At 47.1% G+C, this 27,105-nt stretch overlaps 2 protein-coding genes across 7 annotated transcripts in view; both read right to left on the reverse strand.

The window, feature by feature from the left end:
* SCN4A (sodium voltage-gated channel alpha subunit 4) overlaps positions 1 to 1,044 on the reverse strand; it is a 105,933-nt gene extending 104,889 nt beyond the window's left edge. Inside the window, exon 1 of the mRNA XM_083582328.1 lies at positions 900 to 1,044. The gene's annotated coding sequence lies outside the window, so the exon portion shown is untranslated. The remainder of the gene's footprint in view (positions 1 to 899) is intronic.
* A 2,209-nt stretch (positions 1,045 to 3,253) lies between these two features.
* Positions 3,254 to 27,105, reverse strand: part of ADAM11 (ADAM metallopeptidase domain 11) — a gene marked incomplete at its 3' end in the record, with an annotated part of 77,354 nt that continues 53,502 nt past the window's right edge. For 2 of the 6 annotated variants that reach the window (XM_083582773.1, XM_083582772.1), the window contains 9 exons: positions 25,530 to 25,610; positions 25,138 to 25,188; positions 23,362 to 23,425; positions 20,902 to 21,001; positions 20,632 to 20,751; positions 20,150 to 20,318; positions 19,462 to 19,576; positions 18,583 to 18,673; positions 14,851 to 15,674 (listed from right to left, as the gene is read on the reverse strand). In XM_083582773.1, the coding sequence (XP_083438899.1) occupies positions 15,629 to 15,674; positions 18,583 to 18,673; positions 19,462 to 19,576; positions 20,150 to 20,318; positions 20,632 to 20,751; positions 20,902 to 21,001; positions 23,362 to 23,425; positions 25,138 to 25,188; positions 25,530 to 25,610 (837 nt within the window). Of the gene's footprint in view, positions 3,948 to 4,888; positions 6,425 to 14,850; positions 15,675 to 18,578; positions 18,674 to 19,461; positions 19,577 to 20,149; positions 20,319 to 20,631; positions 20,752 to 20,901; positions 21,002 to 23,361; positions 23,426 to 25,137; positions 25,189 to 25,529; positions 25,611 to 27,105 lie in introns of those variants that run through there. The other 4 variants (XM_083582774.1, XM_083582776.1, XM_083582775.1 and 1 more) reach the window with 4 other exon arrangements.

Below are 27,105 nucleotides of genomic sequence, written 5' to 3' on the forward strand. Positions count from 1 at the left end.
AGTTGCTTCAGTCCACCGTTTATCACTTACTCTCAATAAATAGAAATTAGAATGAAGCAAGTGGCTCACAGAGAAAGGGATCTGCTGTCCCAATCAAATTCAAAGTGTGTGTGTCCCCTCCATTTCTGTATTTCATTTTTTTTAAAGCAACAACAGGAAGCTGACATGGGGAATCCTTTCATAAGTCTCCAACTCCCCTTGCCTTGTTTGGTCTTGTGTCTCAAAGCTAAAATAAAGATTATACACAACAAAAAGTAACTGTCCCCCATTCAACTTTGTTCTGGTGCTCAGGGAAAAAAATGACACTTACAATTAAATGTGGATTCTTCCCATGTCTCAGCAGTTCTCTGGATCCCCTGCTAACTTTAGGTAATTGTCTTTTTTTAAAAAATGTTGTTCTTCAAGAGTACCTCAACCCAAGTGTATTTGTGTCTACCTACAACGTCCCAAGTCCGTGTTATATATCTTGTGATTTTGGCCGACAAATATCATGCTTAAATAAGGCTCTTTGAATAAGTGACAGGCATGCCTAAATCTCATACAGGGTTGCCATATTTCAAAAAGTAAAAACCAGATCACCCCAAAAGTTGTTGAGCTTATTTTAGACAAACCCCGAACTGCGATTTTTCAATTGGCTTTCCTAAGATCCAGGGGAAAGTGCCGCATTTCCGAAATCCCCCCATGTCATTTCCGCCTTTGAAATCCCAATAATACCCAGGGGAAGTCCAGACGTATGACAGCCCTGTCAAGTCAAAAGCCTAAATGTTGGGATTGTGCTCTTTTTTTAAAAAAACCACAGCAGACTAGCAGCAGGTCTGCTTTCCCCATGTTCAGAGGCACTCTTTATTCCTTCGCCAGCCAAGAACCAAATTTAAGCCCTGATCTAGTGGCCAACTTACCTTGACCTCTCAGGTGCACTCAAATCCCCAGTGATCACATTCACCAAAATACTTGAAGATACAAGGGTGTGGGGGACTCCTGGAGAGTCCTAACTAGACGCTCCTTCAGATGAGCTGAAGTCAGTCTGTTTCCACAGGCTGTTTCTCAGAGGCAAGGCTTCTGTTTCTACTGCGGCTGTATCCAATATCAGTGCCCAGTCGAGGCACATGGGGTCACAGTGCCATCCTCAGGCACTCCAGAGGTTTACCAAATGCTTTATTGTTTGTGGTCTCCCCCACCACTTTCTTCAAGGTTTGCCATTTCACTTACTTTCTGCACTGCAGCAGAATAAACTTTGAAGTTCATGCTAAGACAGGCATGTCCAAAGTCTGTTTCGGGGTCCTAATCTAGTTAATTTTTTTCCTGAGGTAAAATCCCCCCAAAAGCTCAACAACTTCAATCCTGAAAAAAGGTCAGCAACATTGGTCGGCCCTCACGCATGTTCATTTCATCAAATTTGGCCCTCTTTGGAAAAAAAGTTTGGGCACCCCTGCTCTAAGAGGAAGGCTGAGAATCTCATTTTGGACTCTTCATCAAACTGCAAATCCTAGGCTTATTGGATATGGTGGGCAGTCTAACTGGTGCACGGTACTGTATACAGATGTCATATGCTTTTATGCTTGACAGTCGTTCCTGAAATATGTTTTAATTAAGCTGCAGAGGAATTCCTATGCAAAAACCTAAGCTTAGGGCCATTAAGGAACAATACAGGGCCATTAAGGGTCATTGGCAAGACAAGAGAACTGTCCTTCCCTCTTGCCCTGAGGTGTGAACAGAGATTGGGGGTTTAAAATCCTTCTTTCTCCTTTGACCTTTGCTGTTGACACTTGCCACTGCATCTGAGTGACAAGACCCAGGCTGTGGACCTTCAAAAAGTTGGCATGGGGGCTTCAAGTTGTTCCTTAAAATATAACTGATTATGTCATTTTATTTCAGGAACGACTTGAGGGAATTCCACTTCAGAAAGGCTGGCATCTCTCAGGGAGACGTTTCAAATGCCTGGTATGCTCTTGAGTATTGTATCTATCGGCTAGAGCAGGGGTCCTCAACCTCGGCCCTCCAGGTGTTTTGAGACTACAGTTCCCATCATCCCTGACCACTGGTCCTGCTAGGGATCATGGGAGTTGTAGGCCAAAAACATCTGGAGGGCCGAGGCTGAGGAAGCCTGGGCTAGAGGGTGAAATAATTCAAGGAAAAGCCACCTTAGTGTAGCTGGCAAATCCAGCCACAGATCAATGAACTAGAATAACATTTTTGGAATTGAGAGCTTGGGCTCTGCAGAGGCTCTTGCTTTTAATGCCAATGTCCATCTCTGGGGCAAATTAAGAAGATAGTCTCTGAGCAGAAGTAGAGTGCAAGGTTTACACTGAGCCCAGAACCTGGTTTTTGTTTATGAATTCCAGGGCTCAGCTCTGACTCATGAGATGTCATTTAAGAAGACCAGTCACAGAGCAGTGCTCTGCAGCTTTAATCACCCTTCCCACATTTGTGAATTAAACAGAAAGGGTACTCAGTCAAAAGATGTGATGTCCAGCTTGAGCCCCAGCACCTCTTGCGTTAGAAATTAACTACTGGAAGGGGCAGGGGCCAGCCCTATGCAGACTTACTCGGAGATAAACAGAGATAATTTCGTTGTCCCTGAGAGGGGGCAATGACAATAAAGATATTATTATTATTATTATTATTATTATTATTATTATTATTATAACCTACACAATTAACAAGGGCGTTCAATTAGCTAATATATTCCACTGCAATTTGAGACAAACACAGTACAATTTGCAGGACCAGAGTTCCTGGGTCAATGCTCTTTGAAAAGAGCTCTTCTCTTGGACAAGCCAATTACGCTAAGCTAAACAGGTGGCGCTGTGGGTTAAACCACAGAGCCTAGGACTTGCTGATCAGAAAGTCGGCAGTTCGAATCCCCGTGACAGGGTGAGCTCCCGTTGCTTGGTCCCTGCTCCTGCCAACCTAGCAGTTTGAAAGCACAAAGTGCAAGTAGATAAATAGGTACTGCTCCGGCGGGAAGGTAAACGGCGTTTCCGTGCGCTGCTCTGGTTCGCCAGAAGTAGTTTAGTCATGCTGGCCACATGACCCGGAAGCTGTATGCCGGCTCCCTCGGCCAATAAAGCGAGATGAGCGCTGCAACCCCAGAGTCGGCCACAACTGGACCTAATGGTCAGGGGTCCCTTTACCTTAAACAGGACTCTCATAACTAGTTCAAACCCATGACGCTCCCACCGCAAGTGAACAAGTTAGACAAACAAGTTAAACTTCACAGCACATCCGGCGCAAGTCAAAGAGACGCTAAGAGTTGAACAAAAAGAAAGACTTTACTTTTCAGTCTTAAGATATGGCAGTTGGATGCATTTTAGTGTTTTTCCTCGTAGTATACATTAGGATTAACAGAATTCTGCAGGAATTCAAATCTTAAAATATTGGCCCTGCTTTTATTATTGGCCAGATTTTCTAAAGGTCAGGAGCAAGAGTAGATTGCACTCTTTCAAACTTAGCAAACATTGGCAGGTATGTGCGCAGCGTAGCGGGGTACACAAAAGGAGAAGGCCTTGCATCCAGCTGTTAGCATCTGCCTGAGCGGAAAACCCAGAATTGTCCCATCGATGGGTTTGGAAGCCAACCCACTTGCCCAGCCTTCAACATTCAGCGTGTACAGTGAACGTGTAATGTGTATCTACATGAATGCCCCGAAGCGGCATTTTAGTTAATCTTTGGGCACATCACGATATACAGACAAGGCTGCCCACCCTGAGGGAGGCAGAGCAGATCATAGATATATATACATATACACACAACTCATGTGCAAAGGAAATCACAGTCCGAGGTGCCCACGAGCCGGAAAGTGTGCTGGGAGATGGCAGGGTTCCAAGGTGAGCGCAGCACAGAGCGAGCTCCCTCCATGGTTGTGCTCTTCGTTTGCGATGCCACCTTTGCTCCTCGTCTTCCTCACTGCGCTGTCTTTGAAGTTTTAGGAGCCTTGATCCTTGCTACTGTGCGAAGGTTAAAAGAGGGTTCAAGTTGCCCATTGCACCAAATGCTACAGCTTGCTTACACTCACTCACTCACTCATGTTGAAGCACACATTCATAATCTCTCTCTCTCTCTCTCTCTCTCTCTCTCACACACACACACACACACAGTCACTCACCCACCAATAGCGCAACCCTCAAACCCTTAGCCCAGATCATTTCACAACAGAACAGTTAGAGATGCCCAAACAATGCTCAGGTCCCCAAAATCACACAGCCTGACAAAACATTATTTGTGACCCGCAAACTTGCCTGCTCCTAAGATCGACCACCTTTGGTCCCGTAAGAAGAACACCTTACCTGTTTTTGGATTTTAGTGTGCCAACAGTCAGTCCTCTCAGTAGGGACAAAGGAAGCTACAAATCCCAGTATCATTCCTCTAGCTGTAACCTCATGAATGAGAAGGGAAGGAGTTTCCAACAAAGGTTAGGGGCAAGAAGGGATTTGACAGGATAGAATTGGTCCTGTTATTGTTTCACTGCCCGGCATTCCTATTTCATAAAGCTGTGGTGCTCAAATAGGAAAGGAAGGAGGATAAGGAAGGAGTACAAGGAGACAGGGGTAAGCGTGGAGTGCATCAATTATGTCTGACAGGAACGCCTTGCCAATGTAAGCTTCCGGGCAGCAAGATGGCACATGGGGCCTTCATTCCGCAAGAATATTGGCTCCATATAGCCACACCCAAGCCCCCAGCTCCAAAGACAGCTGACCATTCAGTTCCCTTATAGTACCATTCAGAAATCCTGCTTCTTCGGATGAGGAAAATGGCCAACTGGGTCAACCGTTGTACAAGCCAGGAGGAGAGGTGTCCCATTTGGTAGAAGGCCCAGTTGGGCTTCCCCGTATTTACTCTTACACAGACGCTTGTTGGTTTTAGCATTCAAGAGTCGGGATCTGGATCCTGTTGAATCTCATCCCTCTTATCCTCTTCCTCACCCCTACTGAAATCTGAAAAGGCCCTACTGAGAGACACCAGCATGAGGGTGGTCTTGCATATGGCTAGGAGGTCAGATTGTTCCTGCCCAAGACTGGCCAAATTAGATGAAATGTTGAGAGATCCACATTTGGAGTTCCCACAGTTTTTTTTTAAATGGAGCCCCAAATCAGATCAGGGAATTATAGTTGGAAGATATTTAAAACTGCAGGGGGAGCAGCCCGTCCTCACGCAAGAGCCCACCTGCCATGGTACAACCCAGACACCATTTCAGGGAAGGCCAGGGCTTATTCTGAACCCATTGCAGGTGTTAGCAGCCTTTACTGCCTGCTGTTGGAGGGAGGGATCTTTGCGGAGAACTGCAGAGGATTATTAGCCTCAACAAGTTACTATTCTCTTAATAGGGCTGTAATTTTCAACTGGGAGGGTTTAACATATCATTCCCTGTTTATAGAGAGGCATTTGGGCGTGAACACTCTACAGCTGCAGTAACTTCCTTTCTACTAGGGTTGGGGACCCTATGCCCCCTCAGCTATTGCTAGACTTCAGCTCCCATGGGTGCCAGCGAGCATGGCCAATGATTATGAACTGTAGTCCAACAACATCTGAAGTAAATTTAGGCTCCAAACTGAATGGGCGGCTCCCTTTTTATGGCAATGTGGTGAGCCAGCCCTGTTGAGTTTTGGAACCCCACCTGCTCCTTCTGCTGAGTGGGACAGAATTAAAAGTAGAGGCTTATTTCTCTCCAACATCACATGCGGGCGAGGCCCCACCTCGCCATCTTGGGGACAACCTGGCACCTCTGGTGGTGAGCTTGTGGACATTAAAAAGATCAAAAGGGGATCTAGCCTCCTAGTCCACCCAGGAGCAGTTTTGTGTTGCTGTGGAAAGCACCTCTCCCGGAACCAAAAAAAGGGGGGGGCAGCGAATATCAGGACTACCGTGGCATTCATACATGTGAAAACGTGTGGAAGAAAACACACCCCAACTGTCCTCACACACCCCAAATGCTCAATTTCCGCTCCATGGGAAAGGGAGCAGTGCGTCTTCCAGGCACAGAACTAGCTGAGGAGAGGAGCATTGCTGTGCCCCTGTGTTGCGTGGCTTTTTGGTGGATCCAACATGGTACATTCCTTGGTGGGATTAGCAAAGTGAGGCACACTTGTAGACCTGTGAAGTAGCATCCCTTTTCTGGCCCTTTGCCCCAGGAAAGGTCGCGAGAAGTCGTGACATGGTGCCCTCGGCAAGGGTCATCCGTGGGGAGCTGCTCCCACAGTGCGAGGCAGTGGAGTGCACGTTGCCCCTCCAAAGGAGGGCGCTTCTCCTGCCCATGTCCGTCCAGGAGGCAATGGAAGACTTGGTGGCTTGGGATGTTGGTTATCTGCTGACCAGGAAGAGGAAAGGAGGGCGTTTTTACCTTCCTCCCCACCCTATGGTGAGTATACAGACCCAGAGCAGCAGCACAAAGATCAGGGTTATGAGCTGGGGCTAAGCCCCTCCCGACCTGAAACACAGAAGCAAGGGGGGTAATTTTAGTGGCAATGCGGAGCAGTAAAGGAATGCAAGATTGAAGTAATGGCGGTGATTCCTCAGCAAGGTTAAAAGAGCCAGATGTGTCCCCTCTCATTCATTGGTACATGACTGAAGCATCTGGAGCAGAGGTTCCCAAACTTACCGCCCCTTTTACAGAAAAAAATTACTCAGCGACCCGTGGAAATCTACCTTCTTTAATCGAAGGGGTGAGGCCAGTGTCGCAGCTTGCGTTCCATTGGCCAACTAGGCAGGGAAGCTGCGATCCATTTCCCCGGCATCATTCCTCTAGCTGTAACCTCATGAGTGAGAAGGGAAGGAGTTTCCAGCAAAGGTTAGGGGCAAGAAGGGATTTGACAGGATAGAATTGGTCCTGTTATTATGGTTTCACTGCTCTCCACTTTCCCACAGCCTGGGTGAAGCTGGAAAGGGTTGACCCAAGCCCAGGAAAACCCCTCACCTCCAGCATGACTGCTAGATGTACGGGAGACGTTGCCGTACTGCAACAGTGCCCAACCTGGCAGTAAGCATCATTACGCAACAGATGAAACATGTGCAAATGGTTTTTCAAAAATTTCCTCCTTCTTTATGCTTCCACCTCCCTCTTATTTTTATTCAACGTCCCCCAATTGCACCCGAGGCTGCACTGATTTGGAGAGATGCCTGTTTGTGGTGTGCTTTCTCTCTCTGCTTGCTGAACACTGAAGTCTAGGTCCCACTGTTTCATACATTTGGGATGGGAAGGAGAGATGGGAAGGACAAGACTGTTGGCTTTGGTCTTCTTAAGCATAACACCATAACTTGTTTCAGTGCAGACCTGCAAACACTGACACAGAGAATACTCTTGTGTAAGTTGGGTGCCTGCGAAAATGTCATTAATACGTAACGGAAAGACAGCGGAGCCATTTTGCAGCTGAATGTACATTCTAACCCGTGTACAATTCACATTTGCAGTACAGAGCACGATTCAGTGTGTTGGTGTTGACCTTTAAAGCCCTAATGGCCTTGGCCCAGTATACCTGAAGGAGCATCTCCATCCCCTTCGTTCTGCCCAGACGCTGAGGTCCAGTGCCGAGGGCCTTCTGGCGGTTCCCTCATTGCGAGAAGCAAAGCTACAGGGAGCAGGGCAGGGGCCTTCTCGGTAGTGGCACCCGCCCTGTGGAACGCCCTCCCATCAGATGTCAAAGAGATAAACAACTGCCTGACATTCAGAAGACATCTTAAGGCAGCCCTGTTCAGGGAAGTTTTTAATGTGTGACATCTTAGTGTATTTTTGGTCTTTGTGGAAGCCGCCCAGAGTGGCTGGGGAAACCCAGCCAGATGGGCGGGGTACAAATAATAAATTATTATTATTATTATTATTATTATTATTATTATTATTATTATTATTACAGAAACAGAACTCCCAAAGTCGGTTTGAATGTCTGGCAATGCTCTGAAATGCCTTTGTGATAAATAGGATTCACCCAGCCTGTACAAAGGGGGCCTATTTTTGACATTGGGTCACCAACGAGGGCTTCACCTAACTGCCATTTTCATGATTCACTGCTTCCCAACCCACAATGCTGATGCCAAGATTGTGGGGACTTAAAGCAATGCGCTCTCATTGGGCCCTTTAACTGGGATGTGCAAATTCTGGCAATTCTCACACATTTTAGATCAGTGTTTCTCAAACTTGGGTCTCCAGCTGTTTTCGGACTACAATTCCCATCATCCCTGACCACTGGTCTTGCTAGCTAGGGATGATGGGAGTTGTAGTTCAAAAACAGCTGGAGAAAGTGAAAATAGTGGAAGTGTCAGGGCAGTGGGCCCCTCTGCCGGTTTGGTGATACCAGCAAATATTAGATTTTGCCATGATAAGGAGGCAGGGGTTGGCAAAGGTGACAAAGGGATTGTCTTGGGTTTTTTATTAATGCCATGAGCACCATTTGCCATTTTACAAATTCTAGTTGTTTTTTTCCAATGCAGGTGTTGTGGAAATAGGAAGAAATCAAGTTATCTTGTACCATGTACAAGATTTCTGCCACAACAGAAATTATTCGGTTCTCCCATTATGGGCTCAAGGCAGAGAATGACATCCATTTAAGAATTCTAAAACTTAGTAATTTACTACTGCAGTTAACACATTTCTAACAGAACAAGTCCATTGAACTTTGAGGGACTCAGGGATGAAAATCTGGTTCACTCTGCATTTTAATGCAAATATCCCTAATTCACAGGTCCAGAAACTATGCAAACAGAAGCAGAGCTACCAAATTTGAACGTTTTGTGATGCAGTTCTCCAACTAAAAAGATTTGTATAAAAATGTGTATATTAGGGGGCAGGTATGCATCAAATCCATATATTTAAAAAATTGCATTTTTTCCTAATTTAGCATTACATTAGACAAAATAACTTTCAAAGAAATGTGTCTGTTAGGAGAAATGCATGCAAAAGTTCTGACAATTTTTGAGGGAAGCTATTTTTATGGATATAAAAAATCACTAACTGAAACAAAAATGGGTTGGACTGATTTTTTAAGACTGGGGAAATGATAAACAGAAACTGAAATTGATTCATCTATACCTTAGTTCTGAATTAACATAGGATTTTATTGTTAAGCATCTACTCTTAAGCCGTTCCAGTCTAATAGGTGCAATTATCTATTTTCTAACTCTATAGAAGGGGTTATTGCCGCTAGTATGCATTAAACAGAATAAAAAATTCTCAAGGGAATGTTTAACGTCTAAAATTTGCAAAAAAAAACCAACAACCCAACACCCTAATTATTATGTGTATGCTGTTGGATTTAGAAACACAGGATGCAAAACAGTGAATTCAAGGTCGCCACCTCCACTCCTTTGATTCACAGAAATTACGTGAGTGACACTTTGCCTAACATTTATCTCCATGGCAGACAAAGATTCACCCGCTAATTTTATGTGGAGTGGACTCCTGTCAACTTGAAATTTAGTTTTAAGTCCATAACCATATTCTGCTTTTAAAGTACCCCTATAAAACTGAATTTGGTATACCGTTTTTTTAAAAACGTAGTTAACCTTTCTTTCACATATTTTATTGATTCTGTGTCCGTCAGCCACAGCTATGCAACTCACATAAAGCTCATTCCTTTGGGAATTAGACAGCATTCTCCTATTGTGCCCTGATTTTTGACATTTTCAAAATGTTAAATTTAGGAGAGAGATACTGTGCAGCAATTATAGCACAAAAGCGTGGAAACACACTTTGGGAGTGGTTGGGGAAATAATATATTGAAAACTCATTGCTACTGTAACCAAAGTGACAAATAAAATCTGATTTGCAATCCCTACACACGTGTGGATTATTATATTTTAAAAGCCCTAGATGTCCCAAGTCCTGCATATCTTACAGAACAGTCTCCTTCCACATACTCCCCATTGCCGGCTCCGATCAGGAGAAATCGTGGATAAGGTGCTCACTTTTCTTTCCTGGCAGCTGTGGTGCAGTAATCTTAGACTCTGGGCTTAACGGTTATATGGATGTGTGTGTGTGCTCTTTAGATCAGGGGTCCTTAAACTTTTCCAGCAGGGAGCAGGTTCATTGTCGGCCCAGTATACCTGAAGGAATGTCTCCACCACCATCGTTCTGCCTGGACGCTGAGGTCCAGCGCCGAGGGCCTTCTGGCGGTTCCCTCATTGCGAGAAGCAAAGCTACAGGGAACCAGACAGAGGGCCTTCTCGGTAGTGGCGCCCGCCCTGTGGAACGCCCTCCCATCAGATGTCAAAGAGATAAACAACTGCCTGACATTTAGAAGACATCTTAAGGCAGCCCTGTTCAGGGAAGTTTTTAATGTGTGACATCTTAGTGTATTTTTGGTCTTTGTGGAAGCCGCCCAGAGTGGCTGGGGAAACCCAACCAGGTGGGTGGGGTACAAATAACAAATTATTATTATTATTATATATTATATTGTCCCTCAGACCTTGTGGGGGCTGGACTATATTTTTTGGGGGGGAAATGAACGAGGGATAATGAGCAGTGTGCGAAAGGGCTCCGGAAAGGGGCTGCTTTAACTGGTGGCTGCTCAAGAGGGGTACTCAGCCAACTGTGGCTCCTGTCTTGTGAGCAGCAGGGGCTGGTGGCGGTGGGACGATGAGTGGCGCGCGAAAGGGCTCTGGAGAGGGGCTGCTTCAAATGGCAGCCACTTGAGCGCCGCTGCTGCTGGCACCAACAAAGCCCAGCCCCCTTCCTCCTCTAGGCAGGGCGGGGAGAAGCCAGGAGGAGGGAGGGAGGAGGCACCATGTGAGGGAGAGGGAGGGAAAGAACGTGCGCACTGGTGATCCATGCGCTGGCGATCCACGCAGCGATTCCCAGACCGTTCGCAGGCTGGATTTAGAAGGCAATTGGGCCTGATCTGGCCCACGGACCTTAGTTTGCCAACCCATGCTTTAGATGGTAGTCTGCTTCACTTCACTGTATTTTGGGGGCCTTTTGCAGAGTTAGCCCTTGGACCTCTACCCTAAAGTCCTGTTCCAAATGCACCACTGTCTAGCAGGGCTCCTGTGCATTTAATGGTGGGCACGATAGGCAGATGTTCGTTCAGCAGGTGCAGTTTCACCCTTCTGTGCTGAAGGCTGCACCTATTGAATTTCTGCCTGTCAATGAAGCCCTGCAAATAATAAAGGCAGCATCCTACTCAGGGCAGATGGCAGCCATCTATTCAATATCCATATAATAATAAAACTTATTTACAATGTGATATGACTACAAATTAAGGGACACAGGTGGCGCTGTGGGTTAAACCACAGAGCCTAGGACTTGCCGATCAGAAGGTTGGCGGTTCGAATCCCTGCGATGGGGTGAGCTCCTGTCGCTCGGTCCCTGCTCCTGCCAACCTAGCAGTTTGAAAGCACGTCAAAGTGCAAGTAGATAAGTAGGTACCGCTCCAGCGGGAAGGTAAACGGCATTTCTGTGTGCTGCTCTGGTTCGCCACATGACCCAGAAGCTGTACGCCGGCCCCCTCGGCCAGTAAAGCGAGATGAGCGCCGCAACCCCAGAGTCGGTCACGACTGGACCTAATGCTCAGGGGTCCCTTTACCTTTATGACTACAAATTATCCCACAGTAAAAGATGTGCATGCTCAAAGTTTCCTGAAAGTCCTCCCTAAGAATCCAACATGTGCCTTTGGGCATGTGCTATATTCGTGTATATTGGCTTTGGCTCCATGATGCAAGAAAGGTGGGATAGAAATGTAAGAAAATAAATATATATAGGCTGTGGAAGAGGGAACAAGCTTGTTTTCTCCTGCTCTTGAGGGTAGGACTCGAACCAATGGCTTCAAGTCACGAGAAAGAAGATTCGGACTAGACTTCAGGAAGAACTTTGACGGCAAGAGCTGTTTCACAGTGATACGGTCTCCCTTGGGAGGTTATGGACTCTCCTTCCTTGGAGGTTTTTAAGTAGTGTTTGGATGGCCACCTGTCATGAATGCTTTAGCTGAGATTTTTACATCGCAGGGGGTTGGACTAGATAACTGCTGGGGGCATAGAATCATATAATTCTTCCAACTCTATGATTCTATGAAAGGAATGAACTTTGCATGTGGCCATAGGTGCGTTCCTCTTTTTACTACTTGACATGTTCCATGATTGGGTGCTAGCAGTTGAAACAAGAGCCACATTGTCACAAAGTATAACATGGTGGGGTTTTTTTTGCTTTTTACTATGCTGAAAAGGGACACAGGTGGCGCTGTGGGTTAAACCAAAGAGCCTAGGACTTGCCGATCAGAAGGTCGGTGGTTCGAATCCCCGTGACGGGGTGAGCTCCCGCTGCTCGGTCCCCGCTCCTGCCAACCTAGCAGTTCAAAAGCACGTCAAAGTGCAAGTAGATAAATAGGTACCGCTCCAGTGAGAAGGTAAATGGCGTTTCTGTGCGCTGTTCTGGTTCGCCATAAGCGGCTTAATCATGCTGGCCACATGACCCGGAAGCTGTAGGCCGGCTCCCTTGGCCAGTAAAGCAAGATGAGCGCTGCAACCCCAGTCGGCCACGACTGGACCTAATGGTCAGGGGTCCCTTTACCTTACTATTATGAATGAAAAAGCACTTAATCACATCATTACCTTGTTCAACCTAATATATGTGTGAATCTGTTCTAGCTCAGTCTCCACCCACAGAGGACAGTCTCCACCCCTAGTTCCCAAATTCCTGGCTCTTTTAAACTTCCAAAGAACAGTGAAGCCATGAAATGAGAGGAATGCCAAGGGAGATTGCCAGGTCACATTCACAAAAATAATACGCAATGGATGGACAGCAGCAGATAAGCATGGATGTGTCTCTCATAGCACACAGCAGGGGCAGATCTCTTCTCCCCATTAGGGTGGTAGCAGGTTCCAAGTGATATTCATGGTTTTCGGAAAGGGAAATCACTGAGTGGCCAGATGTGAGAGCTTGTTTCTATGTGAATGTTAATGGGAGAGGTAATCATACTGATTTAAAAGAAGACCTTCTTTGGCTATCACCGGCTTTTTGTGATATGTTCAATGGTCCAAATTTGCCACCTACCATGGTAGGGAATGTTAACGAGCACTTAGCCATCAGTCCTTGTAATACCTGAATACTGCAACTTAGGGTCCAGTTCTGCATACTGCTCCATACCCCTTTGAGTGCATATGGAAAATTAGTATGTCAGGGTTAACTGTTCAAGCCAAGCCTTTCCTCTAACAACTTGTTTTTGTTTTTTTACGTGCGGGGAAATTTCCTTTTTTTTTTTGTATGGAAGGCATTGAATCACATTAGTCCCCTTTTGCAATTCAATATGATCAAGTTACGTTACTTTCTGTGTGCAAGAACTAGGCCTTTGTTGTTGCTTATGTCTAGGTCTATGGTAAGTTATAGCATACTACAGTGGTACCTCGGGTTAAGTACTTAATCCGTTCCGGAGGTCAGTTCTTAACCTGAAACTGTTCTTAACCTGAAGCACCACTTTAGCTAATGGGGCCTCCTGCTGCCGCCGCACCGCCGGAGCACGGTTTCTGTTCTTATCCTGAAGCAAAGTTCTTAACCTGAAGCACTATTTCTGGGTTAGCGGAGTCTGTAACCTGAAGCGTATGTAACCCAAGGTACCACTGTACAACTTTACAAACGAATCTACTGAAAGACCTCCTGGCTGGACCAAGTGGTGTATTTTGTTGTGATGAAGTTTTTTAAACTGTGTGGCTCCTGACGAGACCCATATTTATATAAGGTTTACATTCTATACACGGCAGGCAGAGAAGTCCGAGCCATACACAGAATCTTTAGGCTAACTCACAGCCAATGTCCATACAGCTGCACACAAGTAAACCCAGCACCCGTGAGTTAAGATGCTCCTTTTTCAAAAAATGGCAGCATTGCTTGAGTGGGTCCTCTCTACTTTGGCTGTACTCAACATAGGCTGCATTCAAACTATAACTTTAAAACACACTAGAAGCACATCCCCCCCCCTTTAAGAATTCTGGGTTCTATAATTTAGCCCTCACAGAGTTACAATTTCTAGCAACCCTTAACAGACTAGTGCCCAGATTTCTTTCAGGGGAAGAATATGCTTGAAAGGTATAGCATGTGCAAATTTGGTTGTATGGTTTTATCATTTCCCCAACCTCATCCCTATAAAAGCAGCCACTTGAGAACAGGAGTTTTGAGGGTTGCCTTAATGGAGCTTCTTAACTGGCTGTTTTCCCATTCAAAATGGCCCTCCCCTGGCTGTTTCTGCCACACAGAAGGAAAGGATAACCATATACCGTATTTTTTGCTCTATAAGACTCACTTCCCCCCCTAAAAAGTAAGGGGAAATGTGTGTGCGTCTTATGGAGCCAATGCAGGCAGCGCAGCTATCCCAGAAGCCAGAACAGCAAGAGGGATTGCTGCTTTCACTGCGCAGCGATCCCTCTTGCTGTTCTGGCTTCTGAGATTCAGAGTATTTTTTTTCTTGTTTTCCTCCTCCCAAAACTAGGTGCGTCTTGTAGTCTGGTGCGTCTTATAGAGCAAAAAATATGGTATATTTCCCTTACATGTGGAATCATACCAGAGGCACAGGAAGCAATGTTGAGCAGGAAAGCACCTGAGCAGTTTCCTTCCCACAATGTTGCAGCCTCCAGGGCTCCTCTGGGTGAGAAACAACCACTGAAATACTACTAATGGAGCATTACATGTTATGGGGGCTTCAGTTCAAACCGAATGCTTCATGTATTGAGGGAGGGGGACACGCAAAAGGCCCTGGTCCCCATATCCCATAGGTAACTATATACTCGGGGCAGGTGTGTATGCACAAACACAGGTATCTATATGGGTAGTAAAACGTGTGTGTGACGTTCATTGCTACAGCCTTGGGCCCCGGGGCCCCTGGGTTTAAGTCTCTGCTACTCACAGTCTGCTTTAGTCAAGTTGCACTCTCTTGGCCTCAGTTTCTCCAGGAATAATGGTTTATCTTGTAGGTTTCTTGGGCGGGTTTAATACATCTCAGGGCTACAAATGCTCATTATAATATGCGAGGGCCTGTAAGTGTGCTAAAATATGGCGCATATCCTTTCATTTAACAGAATGGGGGGGAGCACAGAAAATACAGTGGTTGGTTTACATGTAATGGTGAGGTGGAGAGGTCAACACAGGGTTTCCTGAAAGTAGAGCCCTTTTTTTCCATGTCAGAACAAACACACAGTTCATGATAAATACCTGCTTTTACCACGAGGGCCCTCTCAAAATGAGAACTCCTCACAGTGAAACCAAGGGGGTAAAATCCTCTCATGGGGACTTTACCACATCAGATAAGAAAAGGTAACATGTCAAAATGTGGGCCTTAGAGACTAAGGGCCAAGGTTAACATCAAGCACCTCAACATTATCATCCAATATTTGAGAGCAGGGCCTGTTGTTGTGTTAGATGGCTGAAGCCTTACAATCTGGGGAGAAGAAGCCCAGATGCCTTTTGCTTATCGCCCAAAAGCCCTCCTCCCGCAAGCCAACTAAGGAATGGAGAGCAAAGCGTTGCTGATGGCGGCACTGATGGATGTGTGGAGAGAAGCGATGGCGCAGATGAGATCTTCTTGGTCGAGAGGGGTCTCTGCAAGAGAGCTGGTTCAGCCACCCACATGATCATTGCAAGCAGGGAGTGCGGGATGAAGGCGATGCGGAGGATGGGATGGAGGGGATGAGCGATGGAGGGGGTGGCGGCAAGGGGCGGTGCTTAGATGCCCTGCTGAGCCGGATCATACCTTCCTCTGCGAATGTTCCTTTGCAAGCCGAGGAGAGAGAAGGAAAGAGAGAGAGGGGGACGGGGGTTAGAAGGTCACTTCAGCTGGGTACACCGTGGCCTAACTGCCTCAAGTCTTCGTGCCGCATGCCATGGTCGGTAATGCAAAACCCAGCCACGCATGCAACATCTTCCTTACCATCCAGGACAGCTTTTGTGCAGAGATCTACCACCACTATTCTTCTTAGCTGACATAGCTCCTGCCGGAACTTTAAAAGGGCCTTGGGAAGGCCAAGAAAGGAGGAACAGATTCGCCGGGATCTCCCCTGCGGCACACAAGTTAGTCGCACAAGGGCCTCAAGTACAAAGTCAATGTTTGTGCTGAATTTCTAATATTGGGTATGAGCTTCTTAAAGCATGTTTCTAGCCCTCAGCAGCAAGTTAAAGGAGCATCTTAAAAACAGGTAGCAATTGGAGAACAGAAGAAATGTGGTCAAAGCTGCCACTATATTAAGGAGAGGGGATTTCCCACACAGCAAAGGTTTTATGGTTTCCTTCAGCCTCTGGGCCCTCTGCTGAGGCACACCTTTTTCTTTTTCTTACCACCTTCACCCCATAGTTCTAGTAAGGAAAGAATCCGAATATGGCCACCAACCCTTTCCTCAAAGCACATTTTGATCATCTCATGGCATATTCTCCTTTAAAAAAAGAAAAGCTCCGAAAAACAACAATTCAAAACGCTTGAGAAGTATATAACCGAGGAATGTGTTAGAGAGAGACTTGAAGATGCTCGTAATTCCAGAGAAGAAATTGCAGACCTGGAAAGAAGGTGGTCAGCTATTTTAGCTAGAAACCAGAGGGCCAAGAGGGCGTTCCACCCCTCCCCATTCTCTCCCTCATCCCAGCGTCCAGAACAGCAGTTTGGCTGGGTCTGTTGTGCCTTGCTTTCCAATGCAGTAGTGTAGACAGGCAGGCGCATACAACATACAAATACCAGCAATTATTTTTGTGGGTGGGGGAGATTTGGGGTGGGGGGTTGAGTGGGTTACAGTTCACTTTGTAGGAGCCAACTCTGAGGTCCCTGCAGCTCGTGCCTTCGGAATTTGCTTAGTAGAGGATGGCACCTGCCACAAGTTTCCGGACTCTATTGTCCCCCACCCCACCTCCATGCCAACACCCCCTCCCTCCAGCCACCATCTCCTTAAAGCCAGTATTTTGAGTCATGCGACTGTTATTTCAGACACTCCTCTTTCACTCATGCAAGTGTCAGTCCATGCAGAACATCAAACAGGGAGCCTGGTGTGGATCAGAGAGGAAGAGTGTGACTCCCCAAGACATTCTTTGTTTACCCCAACACCACTACCAGCCCCCTACGTCAGCCCACCTCCTGAATGCTGCCATTAACCCCCAGCCCCCAATGCTGAATAACTGCTTCCCCCCAAACAGCCCCACCCTCCCAAAGCAGACAGCGATCTGTAGCTAATCCCATGTTTAGATGATCTAACGCCAAGTGACCCTTCTACCCAAAGCAAAACCACAGGGTGCTGGACCCATAAATTTCCCCCACAGTAATATGCTACAGGTCAACTTGGTGAAAAAGCCCAGTTTGTTAGGGTGAGAGGGCAATGGACAGAGGTTAAAGAGGATGCAAAGGCCCCAATTCAAAGGAATGCAGGTGGCAGTTAAAGGTGTGCAGGTACATACACTCCTAAGACAGATTTTTAAGAATTGGGGTGGGAGATGACAGCACTTACAGCCTTCCCAAACTCCTACAAGCCACATGTTCATGCGGCGGCAGGACACAGATCCTGCTCCAGCTGCTGCAAGTACAGGCAAACTGCCTGAAATGGTTCAGGAGGGAAAGCTAATGGCATATCAAAAGCTGCAACTGTACCAGTGTACCCCAGCCGGGTCACCGATTCCATTTGAAAGCTCCCTAAGACCAATTCATATTCTGCCTTTACAGGTGGCAAAGTAACACCGTAAAGCAATTTTAACACATCATACACGGTGAAGGTTTTGTTCTGGTGTGCCCCCATGCATCAGGATCTGGGCTTCACCACATCAGTCCGCCCCCATCCCCACCACTCCCAGTGTGGCTCTCTACACAAGAGGGTGCCTTCCGTTCTCCATAACATGCGCCGTGCAAAATGCATTGAGGGTTAAAGAGTAAGTCTGACAAGTGGGCTCAGGAGCAGACCTGAAACGCTCTCTAAAGTTGCGGCCACAACTGGGCTGGAGGTGGAGTCAAAAAGGCCTCCATCAATTGATATTCTCCGAGGCTTGGTGCCTCTCTCTGCTTTCCCTTAGCCTGCAGCCCAGGCTTGTCACATTTCCCTCCTGCAGCCAACCCCTATCTGTCTGAGGGTGGATACAGACTACCAGTCGGTGCCCCATTTTGCATGGCAATAAGCCCCCTGTGCAAACCTTCCTTTGCCACCCTTCCCCTTGCACCGACGGCTACTTCCTGGGATGGCTGAGGAGTCTCCTGAAGGGCAGGGGAGGAATCTTAACCAGGCTCTCAAATCAATCCCCAGCTCCTCCTTTTCTGACTGAAGGTTCTGCAGAGAAGGAACTGGCCACAGGGTGTCGATCCATCAGGTAAGACCGATCCCTGTCTCCAGTCCAGGCAGATGTCCGGACCACCCCCAGGAACGCCCCCCATGCCTTCCCTACACTACCAAGTGAAGGAGTTAGCAAGTGGCCTTTCCACAACAACGCCACCGGAAAACCGTGGTCGTATGAATCCACCCTGAGAAAAACGGCAAAAGCTGGACTTGGTAGGGGGGTGGGACATGCCCCCTTCCCCAGAGCTGAGTGCAGGCACCAAAGGAGCTCACTGCAAAGGGCACCTGGAGCAGAACATGCGAGAGAGCTCCCTCCCAGGCAATACAGTGCAGGGGCGCACTATTTGAACTGCACAGCATGCGCAAGTCCACGCTGCTTACTTAAATCCCCATCCGGTGCCGCCCAGAACGATAGCCGCCACCAGGATTGCTCCAGCGATGGAGCCAATGATGATGTTGGTTCCGCTGGGACCTGCAGAGGAAGAGGGGACAAAAATATATATCTACGTATTGTGAGGTTACAACCATAGGTGAATGGCAGAACATTTGCTTTGCATGCAGAAGGTCCCCATTTAAATCACCAGCATCTCCAAGTAGAGATGGGAGAGTCCTCAGTCTGAAATCCAGGAGAGATGCTGCCAATCCGTGTAGACAATACTGAGCTAGATGGACAAATGTTCAGACTCAGTATAAGGCAGCTTCCTCCCCATGTTCCTATGAAAAGGGGAGGTCCAACAACATGGGTGCTTGACTGACAGAGCCTGAATTAGGTGGGGCCTGAATTAGAAAGAGGGAGCAGTCAGTCTGACCTGCTAAGAGAAAAATAATTAGGCAGGCTTAAAGAAAACAGTGGGTGTAAGAACGCGTGGCTTTAATCTGTGCATGTAGATTGACAACCAAAACAAGAGGTGGCTTTCAAAGAACTGAAGCTGCATGATTCTGGAACAGTCTTCCAAAAACAACTGTGGGAGAAAAGAACCAGAGCAGGATAAACTGATAAAAACTAGTGATATGTACTCAGGTTTCTCCCAAAGGTTTGATGTTTTTGTATTCCTCCCTTAATTTATAATGTGATAAATAAAACAAGGCATGTGGAAGCCAACAGCAGATTTGAGAAAGGGCTTTGGGATCTTCAGAGGGAACACAGAGGAGGGTCTCTGCTATGACCTCATAAGGACCACCACATTTGCAGTTTTGGTTTGCAAGTGCATGAGATAAGGTTCTGGTCACCTTTAAGAGAATCTCGACCTGCAAACTTACCCTTGTACTTTTCTGTCTCCCCTGTGGGCTTCGGATCTGGGATGGGGTCATAGACACTGCAGTCCTTTCCTGTCCAATCAGGATAGCAGATGCATTGGCCCTCATTGCTGCAGACCTATAACCAACAAATAAACTGCATGCTTTGGTCCTTGAAAATGTTCCTCTGATGTTTGGTTAGTATCCTAAAAATGCCCACTTGGGCTGCTTTCAGAAGAAGCAAGTTGCTTTCTCCTATGGTGGCGTGGACACAGTTACAAGACGAAATGGGAAAAACAAATTTAAATCCCCAACCACATTAAAAAAGAAGCCAAAGCATTGTTTTCTAGCCTTTTCCCCCATGGCGGGCAGAGACCATTTCTGAATGAGATTATTCTCAAAGAAATTAAATGCATCCATCACTTTTGATTTTGCCATCACGTAATACACCATATTATGCTCATAGAACATAATTATTAAACGTATGGGCTGGGTCATGATGACATCCATTTTGATCCATACTTTCCAACTTCAGAAAAGACTAAAGGAGGCTCCCTCTCAACCCTCCAGTTTCAAAATCATTGTCCCCAAGACTTGACCCCTGGGGGAAATAAAGCCAAAGAAACTGGAGCAGATGGCTCAATAGTTGCCTCTGTGCAGACCATACTGCTAAGCATATGCTAAGAGCAAGGCACTTGTTCGCAAGTTGTACCCCGTGGTCAAAGCAGATCTGGCCACCCCAGCTGCCTGGACAGGTGCTGAAGTTAAAGGCGGATACAGGAAGGCATTTGTGGTCAAGACACAGCATGCTGGGTCCACAGGGCGTCCCGTCTTCCACGTAGCTCACATCCGTGCCATCCACAAGCTGCACGTGGCCGCCCCTAGGAGAGGAAGCAAATAGTTCCACTGTGTGGCTGGAATACTTCATTGCTCCCACACATGAAAGAGACAAGGCTCTATAATTACAATGCTGGTGGAGATAATGGGGGAGGGAGAGGGGCCTACCAGCGACTTCTTTTGACAATTCCTGCTGCTGCATTTCATGATGTACTGTGAGAGACACCTGCAATCCACATGGAAGTTGTAGCGGTGTGCCTACAGGACTCTGCCAGCCAGACTTTGCTAATTTGCTGAGAAAAGAACACCCAGCCTCCCCCCACTGCGGATGGATCTAGATTGTGAGGCTCCACTAACCTGCAGTCAACATAACGCTTCTGGTGATAGAAAGTCATGGTGGTGATTTCACCAAGAAGTTCGCCCATACGCGGAGAACCTGTCACGTTGGCGCAGAGGAGGTATCCACACAACACGTCTCTGAGCACAGGGGGAGGAGAAAGAACCAGATAAGCTACGAAAAGAAGGGATTTTGCACCAGCTTGGAGGTAGTGTGGTGGTCTGGTGCAGTGCATTGTAGGAAGGGGACACAGTGCATTCTGGGAAAGGGCAAAATCTGAGATTACTCACTGCTTGATGCAGGGCACCCAGCGGTTCCCCTCACGCCCGCAGTTCCCTCGCTCAGTGCCTTCAACATTCAGCTTCTCATAGCAAAACCTTTCAGCTGAAGCTTGAGTCCCAGGGAGGAAAAGAAGAGGGATATATGGCACACCAGAGAATGTAACACACATAGACTCCATACTTCCTTGACCCAGCATTACATTCTCTACAGAGCTATTTTTCTGAACAGCTGTTCATCAGGACTTCTAGCGAAAGCCAAAAACCCTGGGGGGTTTTGCTCCAAAAAGATTTTGCAAGGAAGGGTGTAATTCTACCATTGGTCTGAAGGTGGCGCTGGTGCCTTCAGATGACTGGCAGTTTGCAGCACAGTACTGTACTCAGTTATTACTGTGACACTGGGAAGATCTGCATGGACCCAGCCCTTGGAACACAACTTTTTACCAGACTCAAAGCTGGTGAGGCCTCGGGGTTTATATTACCCGTCCAAAAATGTTGCTAGTATCATAAGATCCCAATGTAACAACAGCAGGACAAATGCAAAGCAGGTTGGGGATCTGGGGTTTTAGTTTTACACTCAGAGAGGCAAACCTTCATAACTGAATAGCCCACAGTTTAACCAGATTATGACAGTATATTTTGCTGCCACTATTGCGGCGACTGAGGTCGAGATGCTGCTTTCTTCGCTCTGCTCTTCTCCACTTTCACAATTTGGAAAAGCAGGGTTTGGACTGCATGGAATCCCAGGGAATCCTCACTATTTGCCTTATTTGTGGATGACAAGTTCCTCTTTCTAGTTACAGGTAGGTAGCCGTGTTGGTCTGCCGTAGTCGAAACCAAATAAAAAAATTCCCTCCAGTAGCACCTTAGAGACCAACCAAGTTTGTTATTGGTATGAGCTTTCGTGTGGTATCTGAAGAAGTGTGCATGCACATGAAAGCTCATACCAATAACAAACTTAGTTGGTCTCTAAGGTGCTACTGGAGGGAATTTTTTTATTTTGTTTCAACGTTCCTCTTTGGTACAAACCCAGAATGATCTATCCCTACCTTGAAAGTTCTCATCAATGATTTTAGACACCTCTTAGGATATAGCACTTACTGGTCTATATCAGCAGCTCGAGTCATTCAGGGGCATTTGTTCCTAAGGCACCTCTGCATGTGGTGAACTGTGATCTGGATTGCAAGTGTTAACCTAAGTGAGGCTGCTGGTGGATAGGTCTGCGATCAGACAAGGAGCTGGTATACCAAGCTTGCAAGTCCATTGGAGGCCTTCTAAGGACATCTTGGTACAAAGCTTTTTTGGCAAGTCAGTGCCAGTTTCAGAGAGCATCCAACTTAAGCAACCCAGACTGTTAACTACAAATTAAGCCCCTCTTACATCGTGCCAAACAAGAACAGCATGTCTGGTCTTTAGCTGTGGTGTAGCCCTGACTATTTCATTAGACTAATGTTGTGAAATGCTGCAAAGCCCTTGCCCTCTGCTCTTGACTTGGCACTGGAAAAATCAGGATACAAGATGGAATCAGAGCCAGCCAGAGAAAGAGATTGGCTGGGTATCACTGAGAAACTAGCCTATAGATGGACGAGTTTGAAGACTCTCTCTCTCCCTCTGTCTCGCAATTAAATTTTGCATGCTAGCATCTCTTGGGGAGGCAATGACAGGGAAGGCTGAGGATACTGCTATCTGTTCATCAGTGATTTGCTGGTGCTGAACCCTCATCAGCCTTTCAGACCTAGGCATGGCCGCAGGATCATTTTATGTTGTCCCTCATTGACTCAAGCCATTAACCACCTCCAGCTAAGGTTGCTAGGTCTATAACCTCCTGGCCAGAACTCAAACACCTCTCACCCTAGTTGTACCCCACTGCCAGCAAAAGAGAGCAGTGGGGCAACAGAGTGGGTATCAAAATGAGAGGTGATACAGCTGCGTACATCCTCCTTGCCCTGCTCCTTTTAAAGCCACAGGAAGAGCCTTCAGGAAGAGCACCTGGTGGGGTTATGCAGGTAGGGTGGCTGTTCTGTCTTGCTGTCACTTACAGAGATGGGGAGTTTGGTGTGATGCAGGCACACCGGAAGGGATTGGTCCTACTGCTGCACCCACACAACACCAAAGCTCCCAATGCCCTGTGCTTCCCCATCTTGGTAAGCAGCAGCAACGCACATCATTGGGAAAACAGGAGCAAAGCAGGTCTACCTGCACATCCTCCCCAGCCATTGTTGTTGTTTAGTCATTTAGTCATGTCCGACTCTTCGTGACCCCATGGACCAGAGTACGCCAGGCACTCCTGTCTTCCACTGCCTCCCGCAGTTTGGTCAGACTCATGTTTGTAGGTTCGAGAACACTGCCATTAGTGCCTCCCTTTTGCCAGCATACATCACCCACTGATGTTATGGGGACGTAGTGGCAACATGAAACCAGGCTTTGCTACAGCACCCCCCACCCATCTGAGTGACCAAGAGCACTACTTACCACGATCCCACAATGCACTGCACTGGCGGTCCCTGGTTTTACAACGCCCTCCATAGCACCGGCCCTGCGCAGGAGAAAGTCAGAGTTGTTAGAGGTCCACAAGATCCTCACTTGATCATATGCCTCCGTGGACAAATAGAGGGCTCTAATGTATGGGGCCTGGGAGTGCAGACTCAGCTCCTCAGGTCTCTGCAGTACTAAGGTTGCATAGAGTAGCTATTCTACAGAGCAGAGGTCTGGATAATTTGGGGTCACTACGAATAAACTAGAATTTCCCCAGGCAATTTCCCTTTCTCCATATTTGGAGCCAATGAAACTTCCTTTAGCATAAATTAATGGGTAGGGAGGGTAGGGAGGGACGCGGGTGGCACTGTGGGTTAAACCACAGAGCCTAGGACTTGCCGATCAGAAGGTCGGCGGTTCGAATCCCCGCGACAGGGTGAGCTCCCGTTGCTCGGTCCCTGCTCCTGCCAACCTAGCAGTTCAAAAGCACATCAAAGTGCAAGTAGATAAATAGGTACCCCTCCGGTGGGAAGGTAAACAGCGTTTCCGTGCGCTGCTCTGGTTCGCCAGAAGCGGCTTAGTCATGCTGGCCACATGACCCGGAAGCTGCATGCCGGCTCCCTCGGCCAGTAAAGCGAGATGAGCGCCGCAACCCCAGAGTCGGCCATGACTGGACCTAATGGTCAGGGGTCCCTTTACCTTTACCTTAATGGGTAGGGAGACAAGAAGCTGCATTCCCAGGAAATCTCAACACACTGGGAGCCTGACCAGCATGAAAAGCTTGCTGCTTTCAGAGCAGGAGGGAGTAGAAACAAATAAAGGTGTGTCCTGCTGATCAGCTTCGTCTGATAATATAACAATCAGACACAAGCTGCATCATGCTCAGGCGACTTGACTCATCACACTCTTGATTTCCTCCCTACTCTCAAGCCGTACAATATATGGTCACTCTACAAAGATATGTTTTCCCTTGCCATTCTACTGGACATTATTATTTCTAACAGAAGCTAGCAGTGAGCTGCTCCTGTGGGCTGTGTCAATCTCTACACTGATATGACTTTTACAGGGTAAAGGTAAAGGGACCCCTGACCATTAGGTCCAGTGGTGGCCAACTCTGGGGTTGCGGCGATCATCTCGCTTTATTGGCCGAGGGAGCTGGCATACAGCTTCCGGGTCATGTGGCCAGCAGGACTAAGCCGCTTCTGGCGAACCAGAGCAGCGCATGGAAACGCCGTTTACCTTCCCGCTGGAGCGGTACCTATTTATCTACTTGCACTTTGATGTGCTTTCGAACTGCTAGGTTGGCAGGAGCAGGGACCGAGCAACGGGAGCTCACCCCGTGGCAGGGATTCGAACCACCGACCTTCTGATCAGCAACTCCTAGGCTCTGTGTTTTAGACGACAGCACCACCCGCGTCCCTTTTATGACTTTTATACTTTTCTGAATTGCCTATAAGTGAATATTTCACCAAAGCTGGCTTTCCCCTATCACAGTGGTGCACTGCTAGGAGAAATTGTGCCTAGCGGAATTTCCACCCGCTATGCAACTCTTAAAAGGCACAGGCACACTTCTCTGGCAGTGGGTGCAACAGCTTTAACCATACATTCATTCCCTTGCCTTCCTTCCCTGGTGCTGGAACCGACCAGGATTTGTCCAGCCTGCACATGGCAAAGGCACATGGATGCAACTGACTACGGGTGCAGCTATGCCCCTCACTGGCAATAATGCCAGGGGTATCACACCCAAGTGCGAAGCTGAGATACCAACCTTACCTGTTCATTGTCACAAAAATAGCCATCCTGCTTGTGCAAATTGGGTGGGCACTATGGAGCAAAGAAAAAAATATAGAGAAAGGGGAAAGGCAAACATAAATATTCAATATAGAACAGGACACAATAATTCACAGCTCAAGAGTCACTAAATTAACCAGTTCTCCACATAGCTAGGATTGGAGGATAGGGCATCCAGATTAGCTTGAGAGCTTCCTGCCAGAATTTGGCCCATGTGTATCTCATTTTAGAAATTAAAGCCCTGGAGAATCAGATCTTGGAGGTGCAGGAGGCATCTCCTGGTGTTCAAAAGGGAGGTGGTTTGACTGGAACCCTGAAGTGCATCTTCCTGATCCCCCTGATCAGATCTTTGCCTGGTAGCTTGCCCATCTCACCTGACTGGAGTCACCTGTGCAGGTTTCAGGGATGTCACACTCATTCACGGGATCTCGGCAGGTTACACCCCGTGGCTCATACTGCAGGGTGCGAGATGGGAAAGAAGCAAAAGCGTTATTTAATACTGGCTGGTAAGGAAAGGGAACAGGCAGAAACATCTCCCCACTGTTCTTGTTCAGTGTGCTGGCCTTGGAGGCGAGGAGAAGCTAGGCTCCGCAGTCTACTCAAACACTCCTTTCCCAACCATTCTCAATGCAGAAAGAGAAATATTGTCCGCACTCTCCCTGGAGCAGCATGGCTTGCTGCATTCGTGATCTCACTTCTTTTGATACAAAAGAATAATGAGAGCAGCAATGGCAACTTCCTGCAGTTGCTTGTACATCTGTTTACCGAATGTTCATCCAGGTTTGTTTGCATAAAACAACACCGGCTATTTATTGAAAATTCATTCTGCTTTGATTGCAGGGAGGTTAGAGGACATTGTTATCCTACACATTCCATTTTCCTGACACTTTCCTTATTGCAAAAAAGTCTCTGGGGGAAGTGGGTTTGTCATGCAAGACTACCAAATCAATTATCATTGTGCAACCTGAATCCAGTGGCGGAGCGTGTCCATACACCACCCGGGACCAGGGAACGCCCCCAAGGGGGGCAGGTCACAAAGAGAGCTGGCTGCAGCTTGCCTTGCATTCTCACTCACACACCCGCAGCCTCTCCCACCCCACCTCCCCGGTCAGGCTTGACCCAGGGGGTGGAGGACTCATGGCTGTGCACACTGTGTGCCCGCAACCTCTCTCTGCCCCTCTGGCCAGGCTTGACCTGGGAGATGGAAGAGGCGTGGCTGGGTGCCTTACGCACCTGCAGCCTCTCTCTGCTGCTGTGTAGCTGCATGTGCCCCAACCCAGGAAAAGGGTGGCAAGTAGAGCTTGCCCAGCAAGAGGTGGGGCAAAAGGTGGGGAATATCCTGCTGGCGCAGAACAAGTCATCCAGCAGAGCCAACTGGTTCATCCAGTGAGGGCTGAGTGAAAACAGCTTGGACTGCAGAGACTTTGCAAATAAATCTAAAAATAATAAAACTGCCAGCTTGCCATGTCTTGTGTGGAAGAGACATCATAAACCTGTCAGGCCATTGACTTTTGGGGATATAGTTATCTGCTTTCCTTATTTATAATCCACTCTTTGCCAAACAGTCCCAGCGCAGAAATAATGTCACATTAAAAAAACCCATGAAAACAATGACAAAAAGGAATAATAATAGAATAAATAAATAACAAATGTTATAAAAGTCACAGTAATGCAGTAAGGATATTGTGAATTAAGAAACCTTTGATACTTGAATGGATGCAAAAACTAATGGAATATGCAGAAATGGTGAAACTTACCGGAAGAATAAGAAATCAAGATAACAAACTCTTTATAAAAGAATGGAAATGGTTTACTGAATATTTACAGATAAATTGTAAACAGATAAAAACATTGGCAAGATCATTGTAATAAGCTGCAGTTTCATAAGAGTATGTATTTAAAGAAGATGAATAAGTGAGCAAATTAAGTCAATTAGGATATGCAGAAGAT

This window comes from Podarcis filfolensis (assembly GCF_964270895.1).
Source record: "Podarcis filfolensis genome assembly, chromosome: 13".
NCBI lineage: Eukaryota > Metazoa > Chordata > Lepidosauria > Squamata > Lacertidae > Podarcis > Podarcis filfolensis.